The sequence below is a fragment of the Trifolium pratense genome, linkage group LG2, assembly GCF_020283565.1.
Source record: "Trifolium pratense cultivar HEN17-A07 linkage group LG2, ARS_RC_1.1, whole genome shotgun sequence".
In the NCBI taxonomy this organism is placed as follows: Eukaryota; Viridiplantae; Streptophyta; class Magnoliopsida; order Fabales; family Fabaceae; genus Trifolium; species Trifolium pratense.
The window spans coordinates 53,251,127-53,263,463 of NC_060060.1; the positions used below are offsets into that span (position 1 = coordinate 53,251,127).

General features: G+C 44.3%; 1 protein-coding gene across 1 annotated transcript; it reads left to right on the forward strand.

Moving 5' to 3' along the window:
* Window positions 1-2,020: 2,020 nt before the first annotated feature.
* LOC123904934 lies at window positions 2,021-7,538 on the forward strand. The gene is made up of 2 exons (XM_045954535.1): window positions 2,021-2,662; window positions 7,452-7,538. Exons 1-2 carry the CDS (start codon window positions 2,021-2,023, stop codon window positions 7,536-7,538), a joined length of 729 nt encoding a protein of 242 aa, XP_045810491.1.
* The last annotated feature ends 4,799 nt before the right edge of the window (window positions 7,539-12,337 follow it).

Sequence of the window (12,337 nt, forward strand, 5' to 3'; positions counted from 1 at the left end):
TTAGAACCTTTTTTCCTGAGAACCAGATGATTAATCTTGATACAAAAAAAAAATTACCTTTGCACCGACTGTGTATGAAAATTAAATCCATACTTTATTACAAACTTAGAAATATTAGGATTTTTTATACCAAAAAAGAAAGAAATACTTCTAGATTGTCTATATATTAATGGCTTTGGCTAATATGAATACGTGCATCATGTCTTTCATGATGCACAAGTTAACAATATCGTTATAACGAATATGAATTTTATAAAATTTACCGTTGAATTGAAATTTTTTATGATATAGATTATCAATGTCAAATTTTAACGAAATTGAAAATCATATGATATGTCATTGAGATCCATCAAAAATAACGATATTTAATAAAAACTCATAAACCGTTAATCTTGATGGGTGTCAATGACATATCATATGATTTTCAATTTCTTTAAAATTTGACATGGATGATCTATATGATATAAACTATCTGGACCGGGCAATGGGCTTAAAAGCAAAACCAAACTAGCCCAATTAATATGAGAAAGGAAACAGGCCCAAAACAATTAAATTTTAAACGTCCATTCGGCGATACGAGGCTTGGGCGAGGTAGGTAACGATGGATAACGCCCATAAGACGGATTTACCCACGAGAAAGAAATATCTTCATCCTTCCCTAGCGATTAACTTGGGAATGAAGAAAACAACTCCTTGAAACTGCCATGGCTTGGAGACCAAGGTTTTTATTCCTACTTTCACGCTGCATCACCGGAAAAGGCGCTGAAGACCGGATTTGTAGGAACCCTAGCTTGGAGAAGAAGGCTTCAATGGTCTATAAATAGTTTGTTATTTTCATCTGTAAAGAAGATCGAATTCTGACTTATAAAACTCCCAGGGTTGTTGGGATTGGACTGAGTGTAATCACACCATTCAATCAATAATACAAACCCCCTTGTTTTTTACCAGAACATTTTGGCGCCCACCGTGGGGCTGCGGTAAAATCATTTGATCCCAGCCTATCACAGCAACTAGACAAGAAATTAAACATCTTCACATGGCTGGAGAGCACGAAAACAACGATAGCTCTAGCGTTAACACCCTGCAAGCCGCCGTCGTAGAGATACGGCGCTTACAAACTCAAATTGCGGCCATCGAAGCCGAAAGAACTAATGAGAAAGAGAAAGCGAAATTGATTTTGGAGGAGGAGGAGGGAGAGGGCGTCATGGACGTACAACCCTTAGCACAACACTTGTGGGATGCCCAAGTGGTGGAAACAATCAAGGTTCCTCACCTTCCTACCTTCGACGGAAAGACGGATCCAAGGGAGCACCTGATGGCAATTGGGACACAAACCGCCATAATCAATGCTCCGGAACATCTAAAGTGTAAATTACTAGCCGGCACCTTCAAGGATGTCGCCTTGCGTTGGTACATGAACCTTCCAAGAAACTCAATTGAGAGTTATGCTGACTTTCATAAAAAATTTATTCACCAGTTCGCTGGATCGAAACATGTGAAAGTCACATCAACCAGTCTTTTCTCCATCCGCCAAAACCATGGCGAGTCATTGCGTAACTTCCTCGCCAGATTTAGCGAAGCCACCATCAAAGTCTCAAATCCAAATCAGGAGATGTTCGTGGCAGCCTTCCACAATGGGCTAAGGGCGGGACATTTCAATGAGTCCTTAGCCCAAAAGCCAGCCTCGTCAATGCAAGAGGTGAACAAGAGGGCGGAGTGTTATATAAAGGGCGAAGAAAGTAATGCCGAGAAAAGGCAACGAGACGTTAAGGAGAAGGAATACGTGGGCCGTGCCACTAGAGCGCCCGAACACCCACGACCAAAATCGGGAGGCCACCAAGGTGACCCATGGCAGAGGCATCATGGGAAGCCCTACCGCCAACCGCCCAGAAGAGAATTCAGGAGTCATCCCGCCAATGAAGACCTCACGCCATTAAACGCCTCAAAGGTTTACGTCTTGAATGAGATTCTGGCCACTGGTTTGGCAAACCTCCCCCCAAGGAGAACCAGTAACATCCCCATGGGGCTGGACGATAACGCCTGGTGCGCATATCACAGGTGTAGAGGTCACTCCACAGAAAAATGCTTCCGCTTAAGAGATTTAATCGAAGAACTAATAAAAAGCGGACACCTTCGCAAATTCATTGACGACGCCGCCCAAGGGCGGGTTGTCGTGCCAAAAGCCCCCCGGCAGGAGCCACGAGACCCTCCGGGGCCAAATAGAGAACCTCCCAAGGGGAGAATCTCCGTGAATACAATAGCAGGAGGATTCTCAGGCGGGGGCGAATCAAGCTCAGCAAGAAAAAGGTATGTACGCCGAGCTATCTCGGAAATATACCTCGTCAGTCAGCCTCAGCCATTAAACGTACCAGATTTGGCATTCACGGCAAAGGATGGTTTGGAGGTAGCACCCCATGACGATGATCCATTAGTGATACAAGTCCAAATTTTGAACTGTGATGTAAAAAGAGTATTGATAGACTCCGGAAGTTCAGCGGATATTATGTATTGGGAAGCTTTCAAGGCCATGCAATTAGCAGAAGAACAATTGCAGCCATACTCCGGAACCCTGGTTGGGTTCTCTGGCGAACAAGTGGACGTAATGGGTTACGCCTCCCTTCTTACCACGTTTGGAGAAGGCAGCAACGCCAAAACTATCAAGGTACGATACCTGGTAGTTAAAACTCCTTTTACCTCCTATAATATTATTATAGGAAGGCCCGCCTTTAACACATTAGGGGCGGCCATGTCCACTCTATACCTAGCAATAAAATACCCCCTTGAGAACGGGGGAGTAGGAACAGTAAGGGGCGATCAGAATCTCGCCAAGAAATGTTACGAATCCAGCTTAAAGATACGACACCGAACTTCCAGCGCAAGCGGGAAATTCGAAAGAAGACAAGCCGCAATTCCAGGCGGCATAAACATCATAGAGAGCGCAGACATGGATCCGAGGGAGGAATTTCAAGATCGAAGGGTAAGCCCTATAGAAGACCTGGAGCAGGTTCAAATTGGCGATCACCCCCACCAAACAACCAGCTTGGGAACAGCTTTGCCCAGCGAGGAGAGGAGACGAATCATCAAAATCTTGAAGGATAACGCTGACCTATTCGCATGGAAACCTTCAGATATGCCAGGGATTGACGAAGGGGTGATAACACATAAACTCTCAATATCACCCAGCACAAAACCAGTTTCCCAAAGAAAAAGGAAGGTGGGAGAAGAAAGACGAGTCGCTATAGCAGAGGAAGTAGAGAAACTAAAGGAAGCAGGATTCATTGAAGAAATAAAATACCCCTCATGGTTGGCAAATGTCGTCATGGTGAAAAAGGCCAACGGGAAGTGGAGAATGTGCGTGGACTTCACAGACTTAAACAAAGCGTGTCCCAAAGATCCATATCCCCTACCTAACATAGACAGGTTAATTGATGGCGCCTCGGGGTGCAAGATGCTGAGTTTTATGGACGCCTACTCCGGATACAATCAAATAAAGATGAACCCCTCCGACGCCTGCCATACAGCCTTTATGTCGAATACCTGCAACTATTTTTACAACGTCATGCCTTTTGGATTAAAGAATGCGGGAGCAACATACCAAAGGTTGATGGACAGGGTCTTTGCTGAGCAAATAGGGAAGAATCTAGAAGTATATATCGACGACATGGTAGTAAAAACTTCCGAGGGAAGTCGCCATGATGATGATCTGTTGGACATCATGGGATCAGTAAGAAAGTACAACATGAGACTAAACCCAGCGAAGTGTTCCTTTGGAGTGCAAGCCGGAAAATTCTTAGGATTTATGCTCACCAGCAGAGGAATAGAGGCTAACCCCGAGAAATGCCAAGCCATCATAAACATGAGGAGCCCTACATCCGTGAAAGAAGTACAAACCTTGACAGGCAGAATAGCGGCACTATCCAGATTTCTATCATGTGCGGGCGAAAAGGGTTTCCACTTCTTCGCATCTCTTAGGAAAAATGAGAGATTCTCCTGGACACCAGAATGTGAAGAAGCCTTCAAACAATTAAAAGAGTTTCTGGCATCACCGCCCATCTTGACACGCCCATTACCAGGTAACACCCTTTACCTATATCTCGCAGTTTCAGATAGAGCTTTGAGTTCAGCTCTAGTTCAAGAAATAGAGGGCGAAGAAAAACCTATATATTTTGTAAGTAGAACCTTAAGGGGAGCAGAAACAAGGTATCAAAGAATAGAGAGGTTATCTCTCGCGGTAGTTGTCACAGCCAGAAAGTTAAGGCAGTATTTTCAAAGCCACCAGGTAGTTGTTAAAACAGATTACCCTATCAAGAACGTCCTCCGAAAGCCAGACTTGGCAGGAAGGATGGTGGCGTGGTCCGTGGAATTATCGGAATTTGACATCACCTTCTCACCTAGAGGGGCCATTAAGTCACAAAGACTAGCTGATTTTGTATTGGAGATGTCCACTCCACCAACAACAGAGAAAACAGCGTGTTGGACACTCTCAGTTGACGGGGCCTCCAATGTGCGAGGAAGTGGAGCCGGAATAGTACTGGAAGGACCGGATGGCGTGATGATAGAACAATCACTACGTTTCGCCTTCAAAGCTAGCAACAACCAAGCGGAATACGAGGCTTTGATAGCAGGAATGAAGTTGGCAAGCGATATGGAGGTAAAAGAGCTAAAGGCCATGAGTGATTCCCAACTGGTAACCAACCAAGTATCAGGGAAGTTTCAAACGAAGGAGCCGCAGTTAATCAAATACGTGGAGAAGGTGCAAAACCTAGCTAAGCATTTCGATTCGTTCGAATTAGTTTACGTTCCCCGCGAACAAAACATGAGAGCAGATCTATTGTCAAAGCTGGCGAGCACCAAAAAACCAGGAAGCCATAGAACCGTTATCCAAGAAACCATAAAAACTCCCAGCATCAACGGGGAAGAGGTAATGATGGTAATAGAAGAAGAAGACTGGAGATCGCCCATTATCCGGTACCTCCAAAAGGATGAGCTCCCGAAAGAAAGGGAAAAGGCTTTTAAATTGAGGAAAATGGCGGCATGGTATTCAATGGTAGGGGATGAGCTATATAAGAGGGGATTCGCGTCCCCCCTCCTTTTATGCGTCAGCACTGAAGAAGCCAATCGCATCATGACTGAAGTACACGAAGGGTCATGTGGTAGTCATATCGGTTCAAGAGCGTTAGCAGGAAAGATATTGAGAGCAAGATTTTATTGGCCAGATATACATGATGATACCGCCATGTATGTAAGAAACTGTGACAAATGTCAAAGACACGCCAACCTGCATCACGTTCCGGGGGAACCACTAAAGTCAGTATTATCCCCTTGGCCCTTTTTCATGTGGGGTGTAGATATCGTTGGTCCATTTCCGGTTGGCTATAAACAAGCGCGATGGATCATCGTCGCCGTAGACTACTTTACAAAATGGATTGAAGCAGAACCGGTGTCCAGCATCTCGGCGGAACAGGTAAAGATCTTTTATTGGAAGAAAATCATCTGCAGATTTGGATTGCCCAAATACATCGTATCCGACAACGGTACACAGTTCGCCAGCGAAAAGGTCGTTGAATTCTGTCGAAGCAAAGGAATCAAAAACACCTTTATATCAGTGGAGCATCCACAAGCTAACGGACAAGCAGAGTCAGCAAATAAGGTGATACTAAGAGCCTTAAAAAGAAGGCTAGATAGCAAAGGCGAAGCTTGGGTAGCCCACATCTCACCCATCCTCTGGTCATATCACACCACTCCCCAATCCTCGACAGGAGAAGCGCCATTTACAATGGTCTATGGTTCGGACGCGATGATCCCGGTGGAAATAAATCCTCCTAGTTGGCGCAGAGAAACCACGACGCAGGAAGAGAACGAAAGAGCTTTGGAAGAGAACCTAGACATGATCGAGGAAAGAAGAGAAAGAGCGCATTTCAGAGAATTCGCCATAAAGCAAAGAGCCGCTAGGCGCTATAATACGAGAGTCAAACAAAGGAGTTTTCAAGAAGGCGACCTGGTGCTGAAAAGACCTATGGGAAAGGATAAAGGAGGAAAGTTCGCAGCAAACTGGGAAGGCCCCTTCCGGGTGCAAGAAGCTTTCGAAGGAGGAGCATATCGCCTAGAGACCATGGAAGGAAAAATCCTCCCCAGGACGTGGAACGTAGCAAACCTAAAGTTCTACTATAGCTAGTCGCGGAGCATCACTTTATTGGTGGAAGAATAAGTACAACCATCCTCTTCTTTAAGCAATATTTTTAAATGATGTATAAGAACCGTTTTCATAAATGAATAAAAAACAATGAGACACTCTTTTCCCCTGTTTTAACTGGGGTTTTTATCGAGGCTCATTGAATTTCAAAATTCTAGTAGTTTATATCTTCCTGCATATCTCAAAATATTTGCATCAACCTGATTAAGTTACGGGATCTGAATCAACAAAAATGGTTATCTCAAACTTGAGCTCTGAATCTTTATTAAAGATCAACTCAGATGTGAGCGCTGAACCATAAAAAGGTTGCAAAGCCTTGGCGTTACCTGTAAGTCTTACGAGTTGGGTACGTCAGAAAAAGAAAAATTAAAAAGGTTGCAAGGCCTTGGCGTTACCTGTAAGTCTTACGAGTTGGGTACGTCAGAAAAAGAAAAATAAAAAGGGTTGCAAAGCCTTGGCGTTACCTGTAAGTCTTACGAGTTGGGTACGTCAGAAAAAGAAAAATTAAAAAGGTTGCAAGGCCTTGGCGTTACCTGTAAGTCTTACGAGTTGGGTACGTCAGAAAAAGAAAAATTAAAAGGGTTGCAAAGCCTTGGCGTTACCTGTAAGTCTTACGAGTTGGGTACGTCAGAAAAAGAAAAATTAAAAAGGTTGCAAGGCCTTGGCGTTACCTGTAAGTCTTACGAGTTGGGTACGTCAGAAAAAGCAAAATTAAAAGGGTTGCAAAGCCTTGGCGTTACCTGTAAGTCTTACGAGTTGGGTACGTCAGAAAAAGAAAAATTAAAAAGGGTTGCAAAGCCTTGGCGTTACCTGTAAGTCTTACGAGTTGGGTACGTCAGAAAAAGCAAAATTAAACAAGGTTGAAAGGCCTTGGCGTTACCTGTAAGTCTTACGAGTTGGGTACGTCAGAAAAAGCAAAATTAAACAAGGTTGAAAGGCCTTGGCGTTACCTGTAAGTCTTACGAGTTGGGTACGTCAGAAAAAGCAAAATTAAACAAGGTTGAAAGGCCTGGGCGTTACCTGTAAGTCTTACGAGTTGGGTACGTCAGAAAAAGCAAAATTAAACAAGGTTGAAAGGCCTTGGCGTTACCTGTAAGTCTTACGAGTGGGGTACGTCAGAAAAAGATACAGCAAAGAAAAGGGCGAGATTATCAACACCGCCAGAAGAAGCTTGTACACAACCAAAGCGGGCGATTCATTATAACGCCAAAAAGTCAACAGGTATAAAGTTATTTGTACCAATTTACAATTATTATAGAAAGTTGAAGATGTCACAGGTGCAAGGACAAAGTTTCCTAGACGAGAACAACAAAAGGCGTTACATCACAACGTAATGCAAAAATAATTCATAAAGTTATGAAGAGAAGAAATCAGGCGAATAAAGGAATTTATAAAGGACCCAGCCAAGGGGCAAATTGTTCAAAGCCACAAGAGGGCATACAAAATAGTTACAAAAAGCCACAGAAGGGCGAGAACAAAAATCATTACAAACAAAGTCATATCATTCACTGGGAGGTACATAGGGAACAAGTTTTCCGTCAATAATCTGGTTCATCGCATCAGCTTCAGCTAAGCGCTTGGCGTCGAGGTCTGGGAAAAGAAGCTTGACTTGCTCAAGGGCATAGGCGAAGCCTTCCTCATACTGGTTGGCAGCATACAGTTGAAGCTCCTTCACGTCAGTCTCCAACCTCTCCTTCTCTTCGCCCAAGGTCCCCACGGAGAACACCGCTGCATCTTTCTCTTTAGAAAGCTTAGAAATCACCTCATCTTGAGCAGCAGCATTCTCTTTCAGCTTGGTCTCGGAGGCGGCATAACTTTCCTTCACCTTCGCCAGCTTATCCTCATATTCCTTCTTCAACCTCTCAGCCTCGCTCTCTTGGCTATCCTTCAGCTTCTTAATATCTGCCTCCAACTTGGTCTTGGTCTCAGTATATCTTTTCTCAATATCAGCAAGGTTATCATCAACGGTCTTCACCTTCTGCTTCGCCTCTTGGACCTCTTGTTCTTGGCGATTTGTCAGCAAGTAGTTGAGAAGAGTGCCCTTCACCTCGTATTCCAAAGCTTTCTTCCTGAGATCTGCGGTAGGAGTGTTGGTGAAGCGAGTCATATCGCCAACCATAGTCACTCCCCTTTCAATGAAATCAAAAGGATCAAAAGAGCTCCAGGTAAGAGGAGCATCGGCATCGGCGTCTTGAGAGGGGGGCTGAGAAGAACTAGAAGCCACGCCTTTGCCTTTGTCGGCATCTCCAGCTGGTTGGATAGTCTTCTCAGTTTTTTGTTTTTTAGGTGGCGGGACGACACCCTCTTTAGCAGCAGCCTTTCCTGGAATCTCAACAGGGATGCGCCCGTCATGCTTTCTCTTGCTCCGTCCCTCTTTAACTCCAGCCTCCTCCACTTGTAGCTGCTTCAGAGGATCGGCAACGCCAGCAGCAGGATTGGTTTTTTGTTGACGAGCTTTCGCCAAGAACGCCAGTCTTTCCTCATTCGAAATGGTCCTCATTCTTTCTGAAAAATAAAGGAATCAGAAAAACACAGGTTAGTAATAAGGCGAGATCAACATTAAAATAAAGTTCATCACTTACGTAAATACTCTGTCAAAGCTTCGCTATTACCCTCACATCTAAGGATATCAGCAGTGTCCATAAGAGCAAAAGAATCGAGAAAGTGGACAATGTCCTGCTCGAAGTCACTCAAAGTTTCAAAGATGGTTCCCTTTATAAGCCTAGGGTTGTCAGTCCAGTAGAAAGGGAACAAGGGATCTCCTATCTCATCATACATTAGATCAGGAAGTTGGTCGCTACTGCGAACCCTAAAGAAGGAGTCCTTGAAGCCTTTGAAGTTGGAGGCATACAGACTCATGAGGCGATGATTGGGTTGACTACTAAGAGAAACCATAGTCTGGGGTTTTAGGTTTTTGATATGGTAAAAACAGAAGAAAACACCAATCGAGGGTACCAGTTCAAAACCTAGGCACATCACCTCGAAGGCTTTTATGAAGGCCCAGCTGTTAGGATGAAGTTGAGTGGGGGCGACATTAAGAACCCTCAACATCTCCGCTTCGAAAGAAGTAAAAGGAAGCCAGAGGTTTAGAGGTTGGATCACGCCAGTATAGAGATAAAAGTAATCCGGCGGGGTGCCGTTCTTAAAAAAGACGAACTCATCTTCTCGGACAGGCTCAGTGATGATAGACTCCTCATGTCTGGACTCTGTAAGCCTGACGGCTTTCCTAAAGCTCATCACCATCTCCGCACTAGTGTATTTTGAAGGAACCTCCATGGTGACGGGAGTATAGCCAGCAACCACCAAATCTCGGCAAGGGTTTTTCCGCTTTCCTGTGAAAGAGGAAGGGGAAATTATGACACAATCACTATCACTACCGCTACTACTATCGCTATCACTGTCACTACCGCTACTGCTTCCAACATCAAAACCCCACAACTCCGAATAAAATCCCCGGCTATTAAGAACGCCGTTTGCCCTAGTATAATGGGCGCGAACTTGTCGCGCCCACTCAAAGTAACCAGGAGAAGAGGCCGAGATTCTCCCCTCATTCTCATCTAACTCCCTCAGGATAACCATTCTCTAAACCTATGAATTAGGGTTTTCCTCCTCTGAGCGAAACTAAATCAAGAAAAAGAATAAAGGTACGAAATAAAATACCTTACGGGTAACACTTCAAAGCCGAGAGAAACGGACGTCTTTAAAAACGATTGAGAAGCCCTACCGAAGGTTGAAGAGGAAGAAATGAAGCTATACCGAAGTTACGAAAAGAAAGACAAGTGGGTAGAACTAGGTTAGAAGTTGCAAAAGGAATGGAAGGAAGGAAAAGAGCAAAAACTCCCTATTTATAAACCTTAGTCCTAACGTCGATTCGAAGTTATAAGGTTCGAACGAGTAGTGTCATACGAGTCGTCGGATCAAGTACGTGTCAAAGCGCACATCCCAAGAGTAAATCATAGAAGATTTATCGTCAGATGTTTAAATACAACGCCTATAGGCGGGACGGCTAACTATAACGCCTTTAAAGGGAAGGCCACGCCAGGACAAATTATCTCGCCGAAAAAGTTTGATCCGCCCGTGGGGCGCGGCGAAGATATCCAAAACAACGCCCAACGAGTAGAAACCAAAAAATCAAGGAGAAAAAATAAAAGTAATGCATTCTACTCAAAGTAAGAAAGAAAATCTTTGTTATTAGCAGCAAATAAAAAGTACAACGAGAAGAAACCAAGGCTATATGGAAAAATCCTAAAATCCTATCAATCAGACTCCGAATCCTTCTGCACAGGCTCAGGGAAAGTCATCTTGGATTCCACGGTGACTCGGGACCCCTCTTCCTCACTTGACGAAGAAGCACGAAGCTCAGGAGGAACATAGGTCTCCAGAAACGAAACGTAATCCTCATCGCCACTACCAGAATCGGAGGTATCCGAGGAAAGGACGATAACCTCCACCTTTTTGACATCCTTAGACCTTCGGGAGCGAGTGGAGTTGGAAGTAGACACCTCTACCCTTTTCTTCCTTCGCTGAGGCGGAGCGCTTCCGGCAACAGGTTTTTTCGCATTGTTATTTTCCATCATAAAGATTCAAAACAAGTTGATGAAAATTCGAGTTTTAGCAGGAGATATTTATAGCCAATATTCAACCTTAACATCGTTATTAACGGCAACAATAAATGCGTGGACGGTCGTAACCATCAAGTTTTGACTGTCTCGATAAATACCACTTTTATCTTTCCAAGGAGTCAATGTTTGACCCATTTAAGTTAATGGAGATTTTAGAGGAGGGCGATACTAGCAGAAATAGAAAGCAGCGTATAACGGAAAAGGAAAGATTGAAATTCAAATTACTTAAAGGGAAATACAACGAAAGCAAAAAGTATGAAGAACAAACAAGGAATGTCTTAAATGCAAATTACAAACACGCAAGGAAAAAAGCATAAAGGGAAAAGTTGGCGAGCAGGAACTTCATGGCATGGTGGAACCTCCCAATTCACTGGCATCGGCGACGGCGATACGATGCATCTCCTCCAACGCTCGTTTCACCCTTTTCGCCTTCACCATGTTTTCTTCAATAGGCTTCAAATCCTCTCTCAGTTCGTTCTGCTTGTCCAATAGGTCCACCAGGGAGTGACGCCTAGAAATCAGCTTAGTGACATCGTCCCTGATTTCGCCCTGAAGAGCCCTCTTCCTCTTCACCAGCGGCTTCATCTCCTTATTCAGCATCGCCAGACGATCATCCACTCTGCGCTCCTCATTGAAGCATATCCCCAAGATCTCCTCTTGCACACCCATAGTCTCCTTCGTAATCTCTATCTGGCTGTCAACAGCTTCAGTGACTTCGGCGTGGCACTCCTTCACATTTTCCACAGCGATCACAAAGGATGCACTATCCTTCAGTTCCTTCTCCAGACGAAGCACACTATCGAGAAAGCGTTTCTCTTCTTTGGTCAACCTCCAGCAGTAGTCGTTAAGCTCCTTGACGAATTCAGAAAATTCGCCAAAATCCTCCATCAAGTCTTCAGTATTTATGGTCAGCATGCGACGGAGCCGCTTGATAACCGGAGAGGCGGGAGACTGACCGCATTCAAAAGGAGGATTTTTGGGAGACATAATGGGGAAAAGAAGTCTAAAAGGTTAGCGAACAACAAGGGATGAGTTGATCGGGGCGCTGAACGCTTCATTTATAGATAAAGAAATCTCATCGTGGCAGTAGTTAGTGGGGAGACGGTTGAGGAAAATTATACATGAACAGAGGAACGTGTGCCAGGGAGTGGGAGAGGATGTAACTTCGCGCCATAATATTGAAAGGGAAATTCGAATCACATTCAAGTACTTCACCCCTTTGGACTTCGTACTTGGGGGGCTGTGGACCGGGCAATGGGCTTAAAAGCAAAACCAAACTAGCCCAATTAATATGAGAAAGGAAACAGGCCCAAAACAATTAAATTTTAAACGTCCATTCGGCGATACGAGGCTTGGGCGAGGTAGGTAACGATGGATAACGCCCATAAGACGGATTTACCCACGAGAAAGAAATATCTTCATCCTTCCCTAGCGATTAACTTGGGAATGAAGAAAACAACTCCTTGAAACTGCCATGGCTTGGAGACCAAGGTTTTTATTCCTACTTTCACGCTGCATCACC

Bases quoted from the DNA above. Each gene is read 5' to 3' on its own strand.
- LOC123904934 (XM_045954535.1), top strand. From the start codon at position 2,021: ATGGGGCTGGACGATAACGCCTGGTGCGCATATCACAGGTGTAGAGGT. The intron at 2,663-7,451 runs GTACGATACCTG...CAATTATTATAG, and splicing joins GCAACGCCAAAACTATCAAG to AAAGTTGAAGATGTCACAGG.